This window comes from Phoxinus phoxinus, assembly GCF_949152265.1.
Source record: "Phoxinus phoxinus genome assembly, chromosome: 2".
Taxonomy (NCBI): Eukaryota; Metazoa; Chordata; class Actinopteri; order Cypriniformes; family Leuciscidae; genus Phoxinus; species Phoxinus phoxinus.
In genome coordinates, this window is record NC_136877.1 from 46,793,873 (window position 1) to 46,814,555 (window position 20,683).

At 38.7% G+C, this 20,683-nt stretch overlaps 2 protein-coding genes across 2 annotated transcripts; both read left to right on the forward strand.

The window, feature by feature from the left end:
• Positions 1 to 4,630, forward strand: LOC306984325 (thialysine N-epsilon-acetyltransferase-like). The gene is made up of 6 exons (XM_079585595.1): positions 1 to 878; positions 2,691 to 2,742; positions 2,836 to 2,919; positions 3,395 to 3,496; positions 3,574 to 3,614; positions 3,752 to 4,630. The coding sequence occupies exons 1-6, from the start codon at positions 816 to 818 to the stop codon at positions 3,926 to 3,928; spliced, it is 519 nt and encodes a 172-aa protein (XP_079441721.1). The 5' UTR covers positions 1 to 815; the 3' UTR covers positions 3,929 to 4,630.
• Positions 4,631 to 8,372: 3,742 nt separating this feature from the next.
• Positions 8,373 to 20,471, forward strand: tnfsf12 (TNF superfamily member 12). The gene is made up of 6 exons (XM_079585647.1): positions 8,373 to 9,127; positions 13,380 to 13,461; positions 14,990 to 15,037; positions 15,125 to 15,151; positions 17,931 to 18,058; positions 19,493 to 20,471. Exons 1-6 carry the CDS (start codon positions 8,954 to 8,956, stop codon positions 19,745 to 19,747), a joined length of 714 nt encoding a protein of 237 aa, XP_079441773.1. The 5' UTR covers positions 8,373 to 8,953; the 3' UTR covers positions 19,748 to 20,471.
• Positions 20,472 to 20,683: the final 212 nt, after the last annotated feature.

Consider the following 20,683-nt stretch of genomic DNA (forward strand, 5'->3'; position numbering starts at 1 on the left):
ATGTCACACTGAACATCACATGTTCAGTCTATAGGCGTGTAATGTTTCTTTACAAAGGGACATCGCCAACTGGCCTGGCATGAATAATACCGCGTTTTTAAGTTGTTTTTGTCGATCCGTGTGCTGTGAACAAAGATAGCTTTGACATAGTTGTCGACTTTAGCGAACCTTTTAAAAAGCGCAAAGGAAAATTTTCTGTTTCAAATTTCCTGCATTTCTTTTCTGATTTTAATAGCTACATACATTGTTGTCGTCTACCCAAAGACATTCTGTTAAAATCTGGTCTGTCGAAAGCAACTTGAATTACACTGTGAAACAATCAGGCAATAATAATAGGCCTCAATTTTGCATTCTTATTTTTCTTTAGAAAAAGTTCTTAAAATGTGCATAGCTAGCAGAGCTAACATACTACAGCACTCACACTATTCAAAATAATCCCCTCAATGTTCTTCCTTGTTGTTGTCCATGAGAGTCTTCTGGATATGTAAATAACACATGTACTAGAAAATTTACATTTGGATATTTCACTTACAGTGACAAAATGTTGCACACACAGTGTAATTTTTAGTGAGTATCAGGATCCTTTTTTTTTTTTTTTTTGCTGTACACACCGTCACATAGCAGCTTTTGGACATTGTTTTTAGTTTTTTTTAGTCAGAAATGACAAGCATGCAGCTTCACGCAATACAAAGCCAATGGAGACTGAATTGTTTTCCCCAGGTGTGGGCGTGGCCTAAATGCGATATACCTCTATATTCCTCGTTGACAGACACTCAGATTTTGTTGCTTAGTGTGTTATTATTGTTGAACAGAGGATGGACTTCACAATCCGGGCCGCCACGCTCGACGACTGTAAGGATATCTCGCGGATGATTCTGGTGAGTCGAAGACGCGTCGCGTCTGACGATTTCTGACTACTTTAGAACTTAAAGGAATAGTTCACTTTAAAATTAAAATGACCCCTTTATTTACTCACTTCAAGCCATCCTACGGGCAAAAAAATGCATCGCTCTGGCTGCCCTGCCAACCAACAACGTGTAGAAAGATTCTTGGAAGCTCTGACTGACGCTGTGACGTAGATCGAATGCTTGGTCTTTTTTTAAACTTTTATTTAAAGGGGCCGCAAATCAAACAAGCATGTTGATCGGTATTTGTGCAGACTGACCACAAGTAGGGTATAAGTTGACATCATGAAATCTTTTAAATGTGAAAGTAAGAAATTGGTGTCTAAAGTGCTAGTCTAATTATTTCAACATGCAGTTTATAGGAGACGTTTACTAGCCTTGGTCTTTATTAACATCTATTTGTGTGCAGCCTATAACAATAACTGTCCTGGTTGAAGTGTAGCATTAATGCAATTGGTCTAATCGGTGTTGTTTTGAGCAAATGAATTGCATTCTCGCTGAAAAACAAGAGTTCTAGCGTGAAAATGTTGCCTATAAATAGTGTTGCCCGCCTTCTTATCAAATTCACATGATCAACCTCTTCTCCATTTTGCTTGGGAACTAATGTGGTCGGAACCAAAGTTTACAGGGCTGCGTTCTCTGGAGTCCTCTCAAGCAGAGGACTTCTACATTCTGATTGGTTGCCGCCGGTTGCCACTGAACCGCGTCATAGCTCATTACCATAAAGTTGACCTCAACTCTCCTCGACACCCATATCGCACAAGACACGTCGGAAAGTAGCGTAGTGCGTCATGGAGTAGCGTAAATATCAGCAGTACATAGCATCACTCGCATAAGTTGGGCTTTAGACTTAAAGGGGAAGTATGCAGGGTTTTTTTTTTGCTTAATTTACCTTAACTGAACAGCTTCGGAGTCATTGGAATGGTTATATGACTTTTTCGGGTTGAATGGTGGCCGTCTCCCCTGTGAGCGGAAAAACCACCCTTGCAACTTTGGGCTGGCAGGCCGCCGACCTCAGCGTCAGGAAGTATCGCGTGATATCAGGTCTCGCGATAAAATTAATTGCTTTACGGCAAAAAAAAGATCTGGTAAAATTCTGTCATTATTGCGCTCCCTCACGCTGTTCGAACCCGAGTGCAGAAGACGTTGTAAAGAATGTCCCGTCTGCTTTGATGTCGTTGATCTATAGCCTCTGGTATCTGAGAATCGCCAACGAGTTTTTACGACTATTATTCCGAAGCTGTAGGAGGAGCTCTATAGAGAAACCTGCGAGCAAAAAGCGAGAATACAGCAAATAAATTCCTGATACTGCATAGCGCTGCTTCTTTAAGTGGAATCCGTATGTTCATTTGGCCAGAAGCTAGTTATTTGACTTCCTAAAGTTTTAAATATGAACATTTTTCTTACACAAACTCATCGCTTTGCTTAGGAAGGCCTTTATTAACCCACAGGATCCGTATGGAGTTCGTTTATTTAACTTTTTTGAGCTTCAAACTGATGGTTGCAATGCACTGCCATTATAAAGCTTGGAAGCGTCAGGATGTTTATTAATGTAACAATGAATTGTATTCGTCTGAAAGAAGAAAGTCATATACATCTAGGATGGCTTGAGGGGGAGTAAATCATGGGGTAATTTTCATTTTAAAGTGAACTACTCCTTTAAAGAATTGGACACTCATCTGCCGCGTCACCGACAGCATGCGCAGTCTTTCATTACCAATTGGCCAATGCAAAATCAAGCAATAGAGGGTTAAAGTTTTTGTGTTGTCAAATCCCTCACACTAGAAACTGGCAGAGCATGATAACGTTTCAGACCAGATCAAGATTACACAAAGAGGTATTGTCACATCTCTCCAATACAAATACAATGATTTGGATTAATACTGTGGATTGTTTGGAGCTGGTACCAATCATACAACTTTTACTGTAGATCTGGAGCAGGATGGATTCTCCAAAAACCCTTTTTTCCATGGAATTATTGCTGAAGTGCCAGAGCATTTTAAGTCCAGAGATGGTGAGAAAAAATAACCCAACCATACACAACAACAACCCTATTAACACTTCAGATAAAAACTGCTGTCCTTCTGTGTTGCTCTGCATTAGGATACACATTTGTTATTTAATCTGGACATGCGTGTCATGTCTAGCCTGAGTGCATGGATGTTACCTTCGCTTGTTTGCCATTGTATTCTCTGTTGCTTTAACCTCCCCAGACATCACTGCCATTGTGCTGACTTAGTATTATTATATATTAAAATAATAAAAATAAATCCATGTCTTTTCTTGACCCCTTTAAGTTAAATTGCCGAATAAGATTAAGAAGCAAATTAAATGCCAAGCCAAATGTGCTAATGTGAAGGGGGGAACATCACTGCTATTGTGGTGACTAAGTATGTTTTGCAACTTGATATTGTTAGCTCACAGTGTTGTTTCTGAGTTTTGTGTTTGCATTTTAGCCATCAAGCTGACAGAAATGATTCTCTTTACAGGTCATACCAAGGTCGGTTACTCACTGTACTTCTACACGTACAGCTCATGGAAAGGCCGGGCTGTGTACATGGAGGATCTGTACGTGATGCCAGAGTTCAGAGGTGAGGAAACGACACCGTGCTTTCGTTTATTTGAATGTAACATAAACCGATTAATGAATTTCTGTGCGTATTTCCAGGGAAAGGCATTGGCAAGGCTCTGATGGCCAAAGTTTCTCAGGTGAGGGGAGTTAATTTACACTTGATAAATACAGCATGTGCAGCCGGTCAGAAGAAGCTGTTGAATCTGTTGTGATTTAGAAAGCTGTTTGTTAACTGTGCACAAGTTGACATGTTTGTGTTTATGATCACCCTCAGCTCGGTCTGGCTGCTGGTTGCACTCAGCTGAATTTCACTGTGCTGGACTGGAACAAGTCATCTCTTGACTTCTACCGAAAGCAGGGCTGCTGGGATGTGACCGCCGACCTCGGCTATCACTGCATGCGCTGTGAGGGCGATGCCCTTGAACACTTGGGGGGACATTTACATTTTTAAGCACAATGAGTAACAGACCAGAGCCACAAGTAACAAGTGGTTTGATAATACATTTTGCCCATTTTAACGGACAGCTTACTCTCTTCCTGTGCTTAAGTAACCATGCTCATCTCCTATATCAATTGTCATTGATTGGTACACAAGAGTCAAAGCCACCTAGACGATGAAGATGTGTCCATTTACGTTGTACATGCACAGATATGAGCCACACACTTTTCTCATCTAACATTTGATAACTGCCACCTGGCATTTGTCAGTCATGACAGAGAATAAGCTCACCAAGACTAGAGAAATATGCACTACAATTGTATTTAAGCTGAATCCTATATGTTACTGGTTAGTGGAACTATAATCGGATTTAGTTTTTCCTGAATAGTTTACATTACCTTGTGGATGAATTTTGTGCATTTTACCTTTTAGATGATTTTTGTGCAAGTTTACTGCCGAAAGGTCTTTGACAAGAAAATCTTGTGCTGTTACTGAATACAAAAAAAATAAAAATAAAAATACATGAACAACATACAACTCATAAGTAGGCTACCTCAGTCTATACATTTAGTTAGTTGTAAATGGTAATATTTTTATGACCTGCTAGGAAAGAACTGTTATTTCGTAGCACATAAAGAAATTATAGCTGCTGTATCCAATGTACTGAGGATTATGTTCTTTCAGTCATCAATAAAAGAACATCCTGTTATTTTCATTTTTTGCTGCATGGGTTTTTACTTGGTTAAAGGCCAGTTCACACCAAAAACGATAACTCTATTGATATAGTTCTAAAAATCGTTCTAAACATAAAAGAATAGAGTTCACAATGAACAACAATAACGATAAGACAGAGGAATGGTATAATTGGAATCACTCTCAGAACGAGTTTTACCAGCTGATGAACTGACAGCCAATCAGAGTTCGTCCTGCTTTCAGAGCTTGAGTTAACTACAAAACTGCTGACTGGACACTAACATATTTACCAAGGGGGCAAATAATTCTGACCAGCACTGTATATGATGAACAGATACAAATTTAATTTAGACTTTTACTCACATAAAAATATTCATGTTTGCTTGGTGTGCGAGAATGAGGTTCATTCTCGTGTTACACAGCATGTTTGTGCTTCTGTTCATGTACGCTGATCAATGTTTATTATATGTGAATAAAAGCCTAAATTAAATCTGTTCATCATATAAAGCGATCGATTCTCTTCAGAAAATTTGCTCTAAACCGCTCAATTCATATGGATTAGTTTTACAATCTCTTTATGAACTTTTTGAAGCGTAAAAGTGGTTGTTGTGTAGGCCTAGCTGTTAATGGAGGGACTTAACTCAGATTTCATCAAAATGATCTTCATTTGTGTTTCAAAGATGAACGAAAGTCTTACGGGTTTGGAACGACATGAGGGTAAGTAATTACTTTCATTTTTGTGTGAACTAACCGTTTAAGCCTTAAAAACAATGTGATCTAGTTAGTGTTGAACAAAACTATGTAGTACGACTAATCATAAAATTGGCTGCTAAGAGTTAATGAGTTAATAATTAATGCCATCAAAGTTCACTTTTAAACGAATGACCATAAGATAAATTGTAGCTGAGAGGAGGATGCACATTTGGCCTGTAGATCACTACATTTCTAAGCTGCTCAAACGCCAACATGTTGCAGTTTCCACACCTTAACCAACAGCGACATCAAGTGTTCACCCGGAGAAGTGATTAACGATTTACCACATTTAGGACTTTTCCAGAGCACTTCACTGAGGAATTCAAGTAGTATTTCAATGTTCATAACAATTGTGAAGTACATATGTTCCTTTGTTTGATCCATTAAAATCGCTTAGCGAATTAAATAAGTAAAACTGTGAATCAGACGCAGACTGTGATTTGCTAATTTTCTGACTTATAATAATCAAAAACTCATTGCCAGGAAACAACCTGTTGTTTGTCTTATTATGAGAGGGAGAATGGAAAGCAGAACTACACACATCTTCACATTATTGACGGAAACGATGATTAGACTGCACTACTTATCATTTAAGAGACCACATTTTCATAAAAATTACAACAGATTTTAAGAAATAGCCTATTCAACATATTACATTTACGATTAAAAGATTACCCAGCTCAAGCTAACAATTTACATGTTATTTTAAGTTAATACATGCATTATTGCTAATATTGCTAACCACTACTAATGAAATAGCACACACATAAAGCTAATGTACTATAGTCCTATACTATATCACATAGCTTCTATTGATCTTATGAGTTTATTCAGGTTACATAAAGAATCAAAAATATGTATGGAGTATTTTCATACGAAATAGAGCCTGATATGTTATTTAAACACAATAAAATCATATTGGCATATATGCAAAAAAAAAAAAGTTTTAACTTTTAATGGTAGGGTAGGCAATTTTCGGAGCAGCTATATAAAGCGAGCCAGCTTTAAAAGCATGAGATCCCACCCTGCCTTCAGAGCATCTCCAAAGCCTACAAAACACATGAACAGCAGAGTCTGCAAAGTATCACGAGATGAGAGACGGCGTTAAACTACCTCATGATGTGATGATTTTACATTCAATCATCACATCATGAGGTAGTTTAACGCCGTCTCTCATCTCGTGATGTTTGTTTGTAAATCTTTCAGTTATTAATGCCTTTCTGTTAATGTTCAACAAAAATATGAATATAAAAAAAAAATACCTCGTCTCAAAGCATATAACATAACTATGAATATAACTAAAAGACCACTTACCTGTATCACCTGACTTGCTTTTAATTTTTGCATTGATAGTGTTGCCACTGAAACGCATAAATTTGAGTCATGCTCTGAGTATAACGTCGCGGGTTTCCATCTCTTCCAAATTACAGTAGTTATGGCGTGAATGCAGCATAAGCTTGTTGTTTTGGCTCAGGAGGAACTTTCTGTGTATAATAAAGAGTATAAACTGTACAGTATAAAATCGCATCTTAGTAAGATATAACATTTGAACAGCTTTAAAGTTTTTTTTTTTTTACATATGTATCATTAGATATTTGATTAAGCTGAAACCCAGTGCATGCGTTTAAAAGTGTAATTCGGCAATTTCTCTAAAAAAAATCCTGTTATTGTCACTGGCGTACAATGAATTCTGGGATAGGCAAGGCCGTGAAGGATTATCTGCTGTATCCTTGGTTTCACAAACGAAATCCGCATTTGGAGGAGCCTTCGAATTGGGACCGGCTTCGTCACGCCACTGTGATCGTTTCGTTCACAGTGAACATTAGAACGAAATCGTCCTTTTTTTAGGATGCAGCCTCTGAATTGGGACAGCTTATGGCCGCTGTTTCGGTTGTGCTGCTCGGTGACTGACGTCTGTCTAACTCTGCATAGCAGAAACGTGCTGATGACGTGTGACGTCTGCGCGAGCAGGTGCGCGGAGGTGTGGAATTATATACGCTGACTGGCAGGTAGGACATCGTATTATTGCGTTCGGGCCGAATCGAATGCAATGATTGGACGAGCATTTTATGGTCCTACACTATAAAAAATTATCGTGATTTTAACGGTAAAAGACTACGGTGAAAAACTGTTAATTGGTTAACAGAAAGTGAATAACTGATAGATCTAACCGTATATTTTACAGTATAATACCGTTAAATTGACAGTTTTTGGATGTGATAAATAACAAATCATTGTAGCCTATAATTTACAGTGAAAAAAACGTAAATTAACATTCCCACAATTCCCTGCGTGACAGACACTTGATGTAATTTTGTTGAAATAACTGTTTATTTTCTAATCAGTTACATTAGGGTTTAATGTTTCATTTAATGTTGTTAAATTAATGTTTATTGGATTTTAAAATTTTGATTTGTGTGTTACCATGATGGTTTTTAGTGTTTGTGTGAATGACACTGCAGCTTCTATACATTAGTTTAAACTTCTTCAGCTTATGGAAAAGCTTTTTTTCATTTTTTTTTTTCATCATGTGATTCTATCACCATTGTGATAGGTGGTCATTGTGATAGGTGGTCATTGTGATAGGTGGTCATCGTGATAGGTGGTCATTGTGATAGGTGGTCATTGTGATAGGTGGTTGTCAGTGTGTATTATAATGGTACAAACCAGATTTTAGTACTTCAATATGTGGGTAAGTTAACATTATATCAGATAATGAAAATATGTGTTTTTACTGTAAATTTAAGTCAAGTCTGTAAAACTTAAAATGTTGCAATGTTTTTTTATGGTAAATTTCTGGCAACCACAGATGCTGTTTTTTTTATCATACATTTAACGAAATTGTTTATACAGTGTACAAAAAATACATGTGTTGTATTCCAATACATTTAGACATTTAGATTTTGTGTGTGAAATTAGCACTCTTTACTTAATTAGTCCATGGCCACACTCTGTAAAACCTTCGAGAACAACCAGCCCCCTATAAAAAGACACGCGGAAAAGCGCACTTGTTGATTTGAGGCAGGACAGAGCTAAATAGTATTTCACTTCAGAATAAGAATACTTGGCAGCGCACGAGAGGGGGGGGAAATCTGTTTTCCACTGCTGTGCAGGACTCACTTCCCTGCAGTGCATACTTGAGCACATGGACGCAGAAGTGCTTTGAAATGACACTTATGGACTAGACCCTGATCTATTTATCAAAGAGAACACGAGGAAGTCATGCCAAAGAATCAGATCTCAGGAAGATGCGAATCAAATCCAAATCCCACAGTATTGCAGTGCTGCTGTCAACCCTCTGCACAAGAATGAAAGGAATATTGCTATGCCATTTGGGCCAGCTGCAGTTTATGCAATAAACGCAGACAGTTCTTCTCCGTATACCAAAGCACTGCCAGCGGCGACTGGTTTGCTGGGGTCAATCTTGCAACGGTTGCAACAGGGTTCGCGTTGACCGCGCGCAGCATCGAAGTTGAAGAAGCTCTCGCGCATGAGACCTATACCAGAGAGGCTCAGAGATGTTCTCGTGGAATATGGACAGAATGATTGACGTGGAAGCTTCAGAACGGTAAACGACCCGTGTGCGCAACAATGCAGCGAATTTTCCAGAGGAGACGGTACCGCACACTGCGCTTGGTCTGGGCGCTCATGGCCGCGCTCGCGCTGTCACTGGCCGTGTGCAGTGCCATATTTACAGTGTGGACATTGCGACAAACGCGGGACCTGTCGAGGTCTTTCCAAACTCTGCAGGAGCGCTTAGAGCAGGTAAACGCAATGGCTCGCTTGCTTTCTTTTTTGTCTTTAAAGTGCATGACAGATGCATGCGTGCATTCTCAAGCACATTTGTCATGCAGTTCACACTAATCATGCAGTGATTTTGCAATTACGCTATTGTGGTCCTGACCATGAAAGACGTTTGCAAGCTCTTTTTTAGGGAGGTAGCCTATATCATGAGGAATGCAAGCATATAATTTCGAGGCACTTGATTATACAAACATACAGCTGCGGCACCGCTGGGGGTCTGCGGGACGCGTTTTTATGACCCTTCCAGACTTTGCGCGCGGGGTGCTGTGAGTTATGGCCTATTTAGTTTCTAAAGTCGCTGCCAAGTGTGTTGGTTTTGTTGCCAATTTTTCTCCATGTTTAGGGCAATTTACTGGAAATCTTAGACTACTTGGCACGAGCGCGTTTCGAAGCACCCTGTCTCTATGCGTTTGTGTAATTATGGGTAAATGATTTTCGACTTGTAAGCTACAATTTAAAGCCTTAGCATATAGGCTACCCTCAGATAAGGATGGGCAACTTTTTCACGAGTTCTTCTGCCGATGTGGACGAAACACTAATGTGTTCTGAGAGGGTTTCTGCGCAATATTCAGCACCTCTACTGAGCAAGACCAGTGTTCGATTCCAGAACGAATGACTCTTATGAACCGGTTCTTTTTAGTGAATCGAAAACACTTATGAATCGTGGTTAATGAATTATCAAACGATTTGAGTTTTGCTATAGCTACTTTAGGCTCAATTAAATAATTTGCTTGTTCGTGTGACAAAAAGAACATGTAAAAAAACAACGACGAATAATGAATGAAATACAACATTTTAGTGTTTGGCAAGTGGTGAGTTTTTTTCCAAACGGGTTCGAGAGCGATTTGTTTAACGATTGTTTGTTTGAACGATTTGTTCAAAACACAGATGCTTTCACGAACGAAACATCACTAATTCAAAGATGGGCTGAATTAAAAAGAACCCATACGTTGAAAATTAAAATCACACAGAATTACTAGAGAAACAACACAGGCAACAGTAATAATCGAAAGGTGAACAATTATTAATAAGCAAAAGCACCCAGGAATGCACAAAAATATAGGCAAGAGTTAAAACAACCTATATGTGTATGAGTCAGAAAGTGCAGAAAAGCACAACAACTCAATAGTTAAATAAAATTACTTTTTAAAAGTTAAAAATGTAATAACTGAAAACCAATTTTTTTTCACATAGGCCTATATTCCTGTCATAAGCTGAGTGGTGTTAGCCTGGCTCTGCCCTGCGCCCTCCTACGTACTTCCGCTCAATTTTCATTTTCCTTCAGTACTAGTCTACTCTGGGATTGTGGTATATTCTTGGGTTTTCTCCGGTCAATTTTTTACCGGTCCAATCAGTGAACAGAGGGAGTGGCTGAGAACGATGACGTTGAGGTCGTGCGCTAGTTTGAGTCGTCATACGTCGTGACCAAAAGTTAGAGATTGGTTATGGCAGATCCAGAGTGGCTCTGGGCAGATCCAATAGTATTAAACTTCAACAGAGGACCCGCCTTCAAGGAAGTTAATGCTTGTCAATGGAGAGAGGCCAGACTCTCTGTACAAATGAAATGTACGAGAGTCTGGTAGAACCAGGCTAGAGCGGTGTAGGCCTATTGCCGAAATCTGAGCTGGTGATGGGCCGCTGTTCGGCGGGGGAACTGCGAACCTCAGAGCCGAAAGATATCGTGACAGACTCCTTATAAACTGCACATAAACAAACATTACAGAGTTCTGAGAACATATTTTAACATCCAAATTAATTAGATATAGTATTATGACGAATAAAAATCAGTTTAGCGAGACGACCGATACTGATTGACATCTCATCCATGTATGTTGCGTTGCATTAAATAAAATGATTTACAGCACAGTAAAGACTTTATAGAAATAAAATGTTTACAAAACCATTTTACCGATGAAATGCACCACCAATTCGATGGCGTTGAGAACTGCTCTCTCCTGACGAGGATGCAAAAAGCCAGCGTTCTGTGTAACTCAACAGCTGGGTTGTTGTAGCAAAGCCCCGCTGGATTGTTGCTTCAGAGGGCAGTTGGGGGAGGGGTGTATTGTTTCAACAGTCAGTGAGATTGACCTACATGATCTCATGAAAGTGCGTATCTATAACTCGAATGTTATTTCTCGTGCCATTTAGGTTTTGCCAAAATGGCACGTGCCATTTGGCGTGCCATATGCGCCAAAAAGTTTTTTTTTTTTTTTTTTTTTTTTTTTTTTTTCGTGCATATGCTACGCACTGAAAACCCTTGGGTAGGATTAGGAGTGGGGAGTGCGTGCGTATTACACGCCATAAAGTGCGTATCATATGCACGCAAAAACTATTTTTGGCGATTAAATGGCATGAGAAATAACATCCGTGGTATAGAGAAACTTGTTTTTCTTCTCACAATTGTGTTTACATCTTTGATATAAAGTCGCAATTGTGTGTTATAGTCAGAATTCCGTGACATAATGTTGAAATAAACTCGCAATTCTGACTTATTTTCTCAGAATTGCATTTTTTATATCTCGCAATTCTGATTTTATAACATGCAATTGCATATTATAAAGTCAGAATTGTGAGATATAAACTCGAAATTCTGAGGAAAAAAGTCAGTCCTTAGAATTTGACTTCATAACTCGCAATTGCATGTTTATATCTCACAATTCTGAGAAAAGATGTCAGAATTGCGAGATATAAATTGCGTGTTATAAAGTCAGAATTTCGAGATATAAACTTGCAATTACGAGAAAAACAGTCAGAAGTCATTCAGAAGTCAGTAACGGTGTGGTGGTAGTTGAAGGCATAAGACGGAAGATAAGGGTATAACACAATCTTTACTGGTAAAACTCAGACAGGATAAACACAACTAACATTAACAAGAACTGACAAGGGACTGAACAGAACAGGGCGAAATCAGGAAACTAACTATACAGGTGAAGGAAGATTAACTAATCAGGGATTAACAAGAACAGGTGCAGACAAGACAGTCGTTCTTATTCTCGCAATTCCGACTTTATACACTCTAAAAAATGCTGGGTTGTTTTAACCCAATTTTGGGTCAAATATGGTCAAACCCAAATGTTGGGTTAAAAATGTAATTATAAAATGTAACCCAACGGCTGAGTTTGTCCATATTTGACCCAAAGTTGGGTTAAAAACAACCCAGCATTTTTAAAAGTGTAGCATGCAATTCTGGCTTTATATCTTGCAATTCTGATAAATAACGTCAGAATTGTGAGATGTAAACTCGCAACTGTGAGATAAAAAGTCGCAATTATCTTTTAAAATGTTTTATTCTGTGGCGGAAACAAGCTTCCATAACTAACCCATGGGCTGGGTAACACAGAAACTACCCAACCATGGAAAAAATAACCCAACAGGCTTAACCCAGTGTTTATTACAGTGTACGGTTTGGCTTCAGCTGCATTTATCTGTTTTGTAATCAATATCTGGCAACGGTACATCGTTTTTCCACGTGGGTGAGCAATTCACCAGAGCTATTGTGCATATTTATTTAATTACCCAAATATTTCACCCCTAAAAAGCACAAAAGGCACTGCCATGTTTACGGCTTTGCATATGATTTTAACTTTGTCCTCTGTTGCACAGTACAGTCAGTGCGCAGTCCCTAACTCTATGGTTAGACTTCATCTGCATGGAGTAGATTGAAAGTCCAGATGGACAGGTACTCACTTCACTTCTAGGCACAACCGCAGTTCCTGTTGCCAGACATTTGTTAAACTGCTGACAAAGCTTTCACGTGCTCGTCACATTGTTTGTCAGCTTTTTCTTTTCCACTTAATTTAACCTTTCCTTTTAACAGAGAAGCATTCCCGGAATGCATTGCATTAAGTAAAACGTACAAGGTGTTGTTACCGGTTTTTCATTGAGGGGAAGCGGTTGACCTATTAAAAACTTGAGTTTCAGTGTTTGCCAGGCTTCTGGTGACTGTTTGTTTGTGTCTCGCTCAAGAACGCCTTCAGCTTGGGTTTGATTATTTCAAAAGCTGTGACTACTGCATGGGTTACCCGCAAAACGCCAGTTAATAGAAGCCAGCAGTGTTTTTCTCCCCAGTGGCCTGCTCGAACTTGACACACATATTATGTTCCAGTCACGCTGCTGTCGTCTGTCTCCCATATCTGTCTGCAAAAGCTGTTGAGCGCGTTGAAAAATGTTATTCTGACGTCTCCCTCTCGTTATTTCTCTCTCTCTCTTGCAGGTGAATATGCAGCGCAAGGCCATCTTCCAACTCATCCTGGAAAAACGCGAACTGCTGGAGAGTCGGCGGTTCCGCAGAGATGGTAGGACGTCATAATGTCAGGCATGAAGCCAGTTATTGAAATTCAAAGCACTTGACTAGTAAAGACTGATAAAATGAGCAGTGATTATGAATGCATTATTATAGCAATCGCAGATTACTCTTTGAAGGAAATTGAATAAAACCATAAAGATTTAAAAAAAACAAATGCAGATGTGCCATAAAACTGACACATGATGACAGCTCTTGTCAGAAAACCTTGGATCACCTGCAGTCTTTCCAGCTGCAGAAGGATGATCTTTCACAGAGTATTTACAGAGACCAAACCGTTTTGCACACCAAGCCACCTTGGGTAAACCATTGGGCATATGTTTCCAAAAGCTGCAACAGGAAACAGTAGGCAGAAGGCTGAGGGACAGCAGAAATTACAGGTTTGAGCTGGATGGACACGCACCCGGCAAAACCCAACTGGCACAAGGACCGCAAGGGCATATTGGTTTTAGCAACCTTCTAAAACAAGTGACCCCTGCATTGAAGCCAGAAATAGCTTTCATTAGCAATAGACTTGCTTTAGTTCTGTTACAATTATGCGATAAGACATCTCAAGGGCATTCTCCCGAGAACATGGTGGAAAAAAACAGTGCCAACGGGGTAAAAACAACAGAAAGCGAGGAGCTCAGGCCAAAAAGATCAACAAAATAGACATTAGTGTTGGACAGATGGAGCTTCAGAAGTCTAATGAACAGCTGCAAGTCTTCAGCTGACACCTGACAGCTGTCTGATTTCAGCGCCAAAATGCTTATCCACAATCATTCCTCAAAATATATTGTTTTCCTAGCCCAGAATAGTGCCCCTTAGGGACAGTCACGGCTTCAAGTTGAAGCGGTCAGCCAGAAATAACAGTCGCTTTAACCATTTCTGTGCGGCTCCTTTTGAAGTCTGAGACGTAGGTGATCAGTCAGTGCATATTTTGACGGACTACCGGGAGTTCAGGCGGCTCCCCTGAGGAGAGATTTCCAGAGTCTCTGGAGAGGGACAAGGAAAAGACACACACACACACACACACACACACACACACACACACACACACACACACACACACACACACAAAAAACGCATTTCTCAAGGTGGTTTGTTTGAATAACTGCATTTAGTTGAACGGTAGCCATAGCTGTTCATCTATCTCATTTCATAAGAAGATTATTTTCTGCATGAGAAAGGTTAAGAAAGAGCCAACTCTTCATTTTTCCTGCAGTGTATAATTTTTAGTTTTGCCTCTTTGTTGACTGGAACCAGCTGGTGGGGTGAGAGTAGAAAAATCCTGTTGCTGAACACAAAGGCTAGGAGATGTGTAGAACAGAGCTGAAAGGAAATATTTCACCATCTGCTTTGACAATCAGGACTTCAGCTGGTGTATAAATTATTCTAGATTAATCCATGATGTTTGCATCTGCACAGCTGTTTAATGCTGGAAGTTGCAGGAGCTCCACATGGACGACTCTTATCTGCATCCCAGAGAGTTTTGTCTTCTTTTTCCAAAACATGCCTTTCTTTTGTCTTTGTCTTGCAAGCGGGAGGGAGGAAAGGAAATGGACGAAAAGCGGCCTCCCATTTTGAGAGTAAGTAGCAAATCATTTCATTTATCAATGAAACACCTAAATGCTTTTTTCACCCCGCAACCTAATATACATCTCATTTTTCAACAGTAACCAATAATAATAATAACGAAAAAGGTGAGTTATATATATATTAACAGTGTGTGTCCTGTGTAATATTCTCTAATAATGTGTGTGTCCTGTGTAATATTCTCTAATAATGTGTGTGTCCTGTGGAATATTCTCTAATAATGTGTGTGTCCTGTTGAATATTCTCTAATAATGTGTGTGTCCTGTGTAATATTCTCTAATAATGTGTGTGTCCTGTGTAATATTCCCTAATAATGTGTGTGTCCTGTGGAATATTATCTAATAATGTGTGTGTCCTGTGTAATATTCTCTAATAATGTGTGTGTTCTGTGGAATATTCTCTAATAATGTGTGTGTCCTGTGGAATATTCTCTAATAATGTGTGTGTCCTGTGGAATATTCTCTAATAATGTGTGTGTCGTAGTGGAATATTCTCTAATAATGTGTGTGTCATGTGGAATATTCTCTAATAATGTGTGTGTCCTGTGTAATATTCTCTAATAATGTGTGTGTCCTGTGGAATATTCCCTAATAATGTGTGTGTCCTGTGTAATATTCTCTAATAATGTGTGTGTCCTGTGGAATATTCTCTAATAATGTGTGTGTCCTGTTGAATATTCTCTAATAATGTGTGTGTCCTGTGTAATATTCTCTAATAATGTGTGTGTCCTGTGTAATATTCCCTAATAATGTGTGTGTCCTGTGGAATATTATCTAATAATGTGTGTGTCCTGTGTAATATTCTCTAATAATGTGTGTGTTCTGTGGAATATTCTCTAATAATGTGTGTGTCCTGTGGAATATTCTCTAATAATGTGTGTGTCCTGTGGAATATTCTCTAATAATGTGTGTGTCGTAGTGGAATATTCTCTAATAATGTGTGTGTCATGTGGAATATTCTCTAATAATGTGTGTGTCCTGTGTAATATTCTCTAATAATGTGTGTGTCCTGTGGAATATTCCCTAATAATGTGTGTGTCGTAGTGGAATATTCTCTAATAATGTGTGTGTCCCGTGGAATATTCTCTAATAATGTGTGTGTCGTAGTGGAATATTCTCTAATAATGTGTGTGTCATGTGGAATATTCTCTAACAATGTGTGTGTCGTAGTGGAATATTCTCTAATAATGTGTGTGTCCTGTGGAATATTCTCTAATAATGTGTGTGTCCCGTGTAATATTCTCTAATAATGTGTGGGTCATGTGGAATATTCTCTAATAATGTGTGTGTAATAGTGGAATATTCTCTAATAATGTGTGTGTCCTGTGTAATATTCTCTAATAATGTGTGTGTCGTAGTGGAATATTCTCTAATAATGTGTGTGTAATAGTGGAATATTCTCTAATAATGTGTGTGTCCTGTGTAATATTCTCTAATAATGTGTGTGTCCCGTGTAATATTCTCTAATAATGTGTGTGTCATGTGGAATATTCTCTAATAATGTGTGTGTCCTGTGGAATATTCTCTAATAATGTGTGTGTCGTAGTGGAATATTCTCTAATAATGTGTGTGTCCTGTAGAATATTCTCTAATAATGTGTGTGTCCTGTGGAATATTCTCTAATAATGTGTGTGTCCTGTGGAATATTCTCTAATAATGTGTGTGTCCTGTGGAATATTCTCTAATAATGTGTGTGTCCTGTGGAATATTCTCTAATAATGTGTGTGTCCAGTGGAATATTCTCTAATAATGTGTGTGTCGTAGTGGAATATTCTCTAATAATGTGCATGTCCCGTGGAATATTCTCTAATAATGTGTGTGTCCTGTGGAATATTCTCTAATAATGTGTGTGTCGTAGTGGAATATTCTCTAATAATGTGTGTGTCCCGTGGAATATTCTCTAATAATGTGTGTGTCCTGTGGAATATTCTCTAATAATGTGTGTGTCCTGTGGAATATTCTCTAATAATGTGTGTGTCCTGTGGAATATTCTCTAATAATGTGTGTGTCCTGTGGAATATTCCCTAATAATGTGTGTGTCGTAGTGGAATATTCTCTAATAATGTGTGTGTCCTGTGGAATATTCTCTAATAATGTGTGTGTCCTGTGGAATATTCTCTAATAATGTGTGTGTCGTAGTGGAATATTCTCTAATAATGTGTGTGTCCTGTGGAATATTCTCTAATAATGTGTGTGTCCTGTGGAATATTCTCTAATAATGTGTGTGTCCTGTGTAATATTCTCTAATAATTTGTGTGTCCTGTGTAATATTCTCTAATAATGTGTGTGTCCTGTGGAATATTCTCTAATAATGTGTGTGTCCTGTGTAATATTCTCTAATAATGTGTGTGTCCTGTGGAATATTCTCTAATAATTTGTGTGTCCTGTGTAATATTCTCTAATAATGTGTGTGTCCCGTGTAATATTCTCTAATAATGTGTGTGTCATGTGGAATATTCTCTAATAATGTGTGTGTCATGTGGAATATTCTCTAATAATGTGTGTGTAATAGTGGAATATTCTCTAATAATTTGTGTGTCCTGTGTAATATTCTCTAAAAATGTGTGTGTCGTAGTGGAATATTCTCTAATAATGTGTGTGTCCAGTGGAATATTCTCTAATAATGTCTGTGTCCAGTGGAATATTCTCTAATAATGTGTGTGTCCTGTGTAATATTCTCTAATAATGTGTGTGTCCTGTGGAATATTCCCTAATAATGTGTGTGTCGTAGTGGAATATTCTCTAATAATGTGTGTGTCCCGTGGAATATTCTCTAATAATGTGTGTGTCATGTGGAATATTCTCTAATAATGTGTGTGTCCAGTGGAATATTCTCTAATAATGTGTGTGTCCTGTGGAATATTCTCTAATAATGTGTGTGTCGTAGTGGGGAATGAGGGAGTCATTAAAGGATGGACTGAGGAGCAGCTGAATATGAGCAGAGCAGTGCAATATAACCCAGAGACCGGCACCTTCAAAGTGGAGCGCAGTGGCGTCTACTTCCTGTACTGTCAGGTGAGTTAAAAAGGACCAATTTTTTTTGCATCACCTGCAATGGTAGCACAAGCTCATGTTAAAGGGTAACTGTCACCAAAATTGAACCTAGGGTCTTTTTGTTTATCTACCCGAGTCAAACATTCGTGTAAAAGATAATTAGAATGGAAACTCCACTTTTAAGATTGACCGTATTTTCGTTTTAGCTCAAAATGGCGTTTGAACGGGAGTGCTAGGGACACTTCTATGATAGCATCAAAATCGCTATTTTTAAAACACTAAGAAGGCTCGACACAACATAAATCTGTGATTGAGGTGTCACCAGGGGCTCTACACACAATTGCGATGCGATTTACTCCCATTCAAAAGCCATTTTGAGCTAAAACGAAAATACGGTCAATCTTAAAAGTGGAGTTTCCATTCTAATTATGCTTTTACACGAATGTTTGACTCGGGTAAATTAACAAAAAGAGCCTAGGTTCAATTTTGGCAACAGTTACCCTTTAAGAGTGTGTGTATATACAGTGTTGGGTGAGTAATGAATTACTAGCTACTAATTTCATCTTCAAAAGTGTAATTAAATTACTGTACTGACTACTCTCTCTAAAAAGTTTATACTCCCATATTAACCTCGACTAGTTGAACAATTCAAGGATAGACATGAAACTGCTCTTTTAATTATTTCAAATAAATCATAGAAAATTGCTTAAATTATTCTTGAACTAACCAAAGTATTTAAATGGAGAAGGTTGCAAAAAAATCATTAGAAATTATATTTTGATGTTAAATCCACTATTGTGTTATATAGAATGGTTCTATAATCTCTACACTATTTAATGCAATTACAATCGAAGCAACTGTAATTAAATTACAGAAAAATGAACAGTAATCGCTTGCTTTACTTCAAGGGAAAATAAATTAAATTACACAATTAAACTGAATTTGAAATGAGGTAAAAAATCAACAAACATGATATTGCAATATGAATTTGAATACGAGGAACTTTAAATAAAACTAAGTGAAATTCCAAGAAATTCACAAAACATTTTTTCTGCTAGAAAATAAAATCTGTTTAAAAGCCTTTTGAATGTTTAAATGTCTTATGGACTGACATAGATAGAGTGAGAGACAGAAAGACAGACGATAGATGGATAGAGAGAGAGAGAGAGAGAGAGAGAGAGAGAGAGAGAGAGAGAGAGAGACAAACAAACAGAAAGACACACACAAATGCATGTCTGCAAAAAGAAAACTTAATTTCCCAGAATGCATTACCCGTGTTGAATTTCCAACTCAACTTTGTGTGGTTCTTGTAAAAATCAAATCAAAAGACTTCTGGTTTAATCATAACTTTATATCTTTTGCTCCCTGTTGCTCTGAATTGGTCTCTCATAACATTCCGGCTTCACTTGTTCTCTTTCTCCCGCCGTTTGGCACCGTCTGCATTTCCACCCCCAGGTTCACTTCAACGAGAACCAGAGTCCGTACGTGAAGCTGGAGGTGTCGGTCCCGAAAGGCCCTTCGCTCCAGTGCATCGAGGGGTACGGGACCACACCAGCCTCGGGCCCCCACAGGTTTCACTTCCTCAAGCCGTGCCAGGTCTCCGGCCTCCTACGCCTCAACAAGGGCGCCGAGCTGAAGGCCGTCACCGGACCCTCCTTCAGTCTGCAGATGTCGGGCAAACACTACTTCGGCCTCTTCAAAGTCAACTAGAGGCTCGGACAGTTTTCCAGACACCTCAACTGTGTGGAGTTTTATAGCTTTCCACAGATCACTGGCCCAAAAGTACCTAACCTAAACCTGTCTCTTTGAACCTGGCGTTGCCTTAACAGAGGAAATTTTGACTCAACGAGGAACGTTTCTATAACCAGCTGTCCACGGTCACAGATGACCCCTTTATGAACGCAAGTGCCCTTCCATTAAGATGTCATCGGGATGTTAATGACTGCACAACTTGCCTTGTTGGACCAATTTATGGAGAATCACTTGGTACTCTGTTGGTTTGGCTGCAAATGCCTTATTAAACGCAAACCAGCACAATTTCTACTATATAAATATAGCATTTAATTACAGCATACCAGAGACATTGCTCCAGCAGCGTGGTTGGCTTATATACTGGCATAACCAGTTTGAACAGAAGGACTATGAATTTTCAGCAGCGTCGCAGGCCACTACAAGCATGAGAGGTTTCACCACTGGTTACTTGGCTGGACCAAAACAGAGTCGCCCTAGTTCCCGAACTGCCTTACCACTGGATGGGTTCAGCGCAGAAGACAAAAAGAATTAAGGTTTTGGTTGGCCATTAAGAAAAACTCTAAGCGAGTGGCTAAATATGCATTAAATAATCAAAGATTTTGTATCGTTGTTGCATCAGTTTGAAAACAACAAGCCACACTCCTTTCCTCTCCAAATACACAGTCACTGTGACATATGAAATATATATTAATATTTATCAAGAAAAAGGCAGTGTCTTCTTTTATGTACTGTACTGTGTTACTGAAAGTGTACTGTGTGTATGGGTTGATGGCGTGGATGGCTTAGGACAGTATGCCTTTAGTTTTTATATAATGTGCAATTTCATGTTATTTTTTAAAAGGTAAAATTGCAGATTTTTACACCATCGTAATGTCATTTAATCTCACTGATTTT

Bases quoted from the DNA above. Each gene is read 5' to 3' on its own strand.
- tnfsf12 (XM_079585647.1), top strand. From the start codon at position 8,954: ATGCAGCGAATTTTCCAGAGGAGACGGTACCGCACACTGCGCTTGGTC. The intron at 15,038-15,124 runs GTAAGTAGCAAA...ATTTTTCAACAG, and splicing joins AGCGGCCTCCCATTTTGAGA to TAACCAATAATAATAATAAC. The intron at 18,059-19,492 runs GTGAGTTAAAAA...TTCCACCCCCAG, and splicing joins TCTACTTCCTGTACTGTCAG to GTTCACTTCAACGAGAACCA.
- LOC306984325 (XM_079585595.1), top strand. From the start codon at position 816: ATGGACTTCACAATCCGGGCCGCCACGCTCGACGACTGTAAGGATATC. The intron at 2,743-2,835 runs GTATTGTCACAT...CTTTTACTGTAG, and splicing joins GATCAAGATTACACAAAGAG to ATCTGGAGCAGGATGGATTC. The intron at 3,615-3,751 runs GTGAGGGGAGTT...GATCACCCTCAG, and splicing joins TGATGGCCAAAGTTTCTCAG to CTCGGTCTGGCTGCTGGTTG.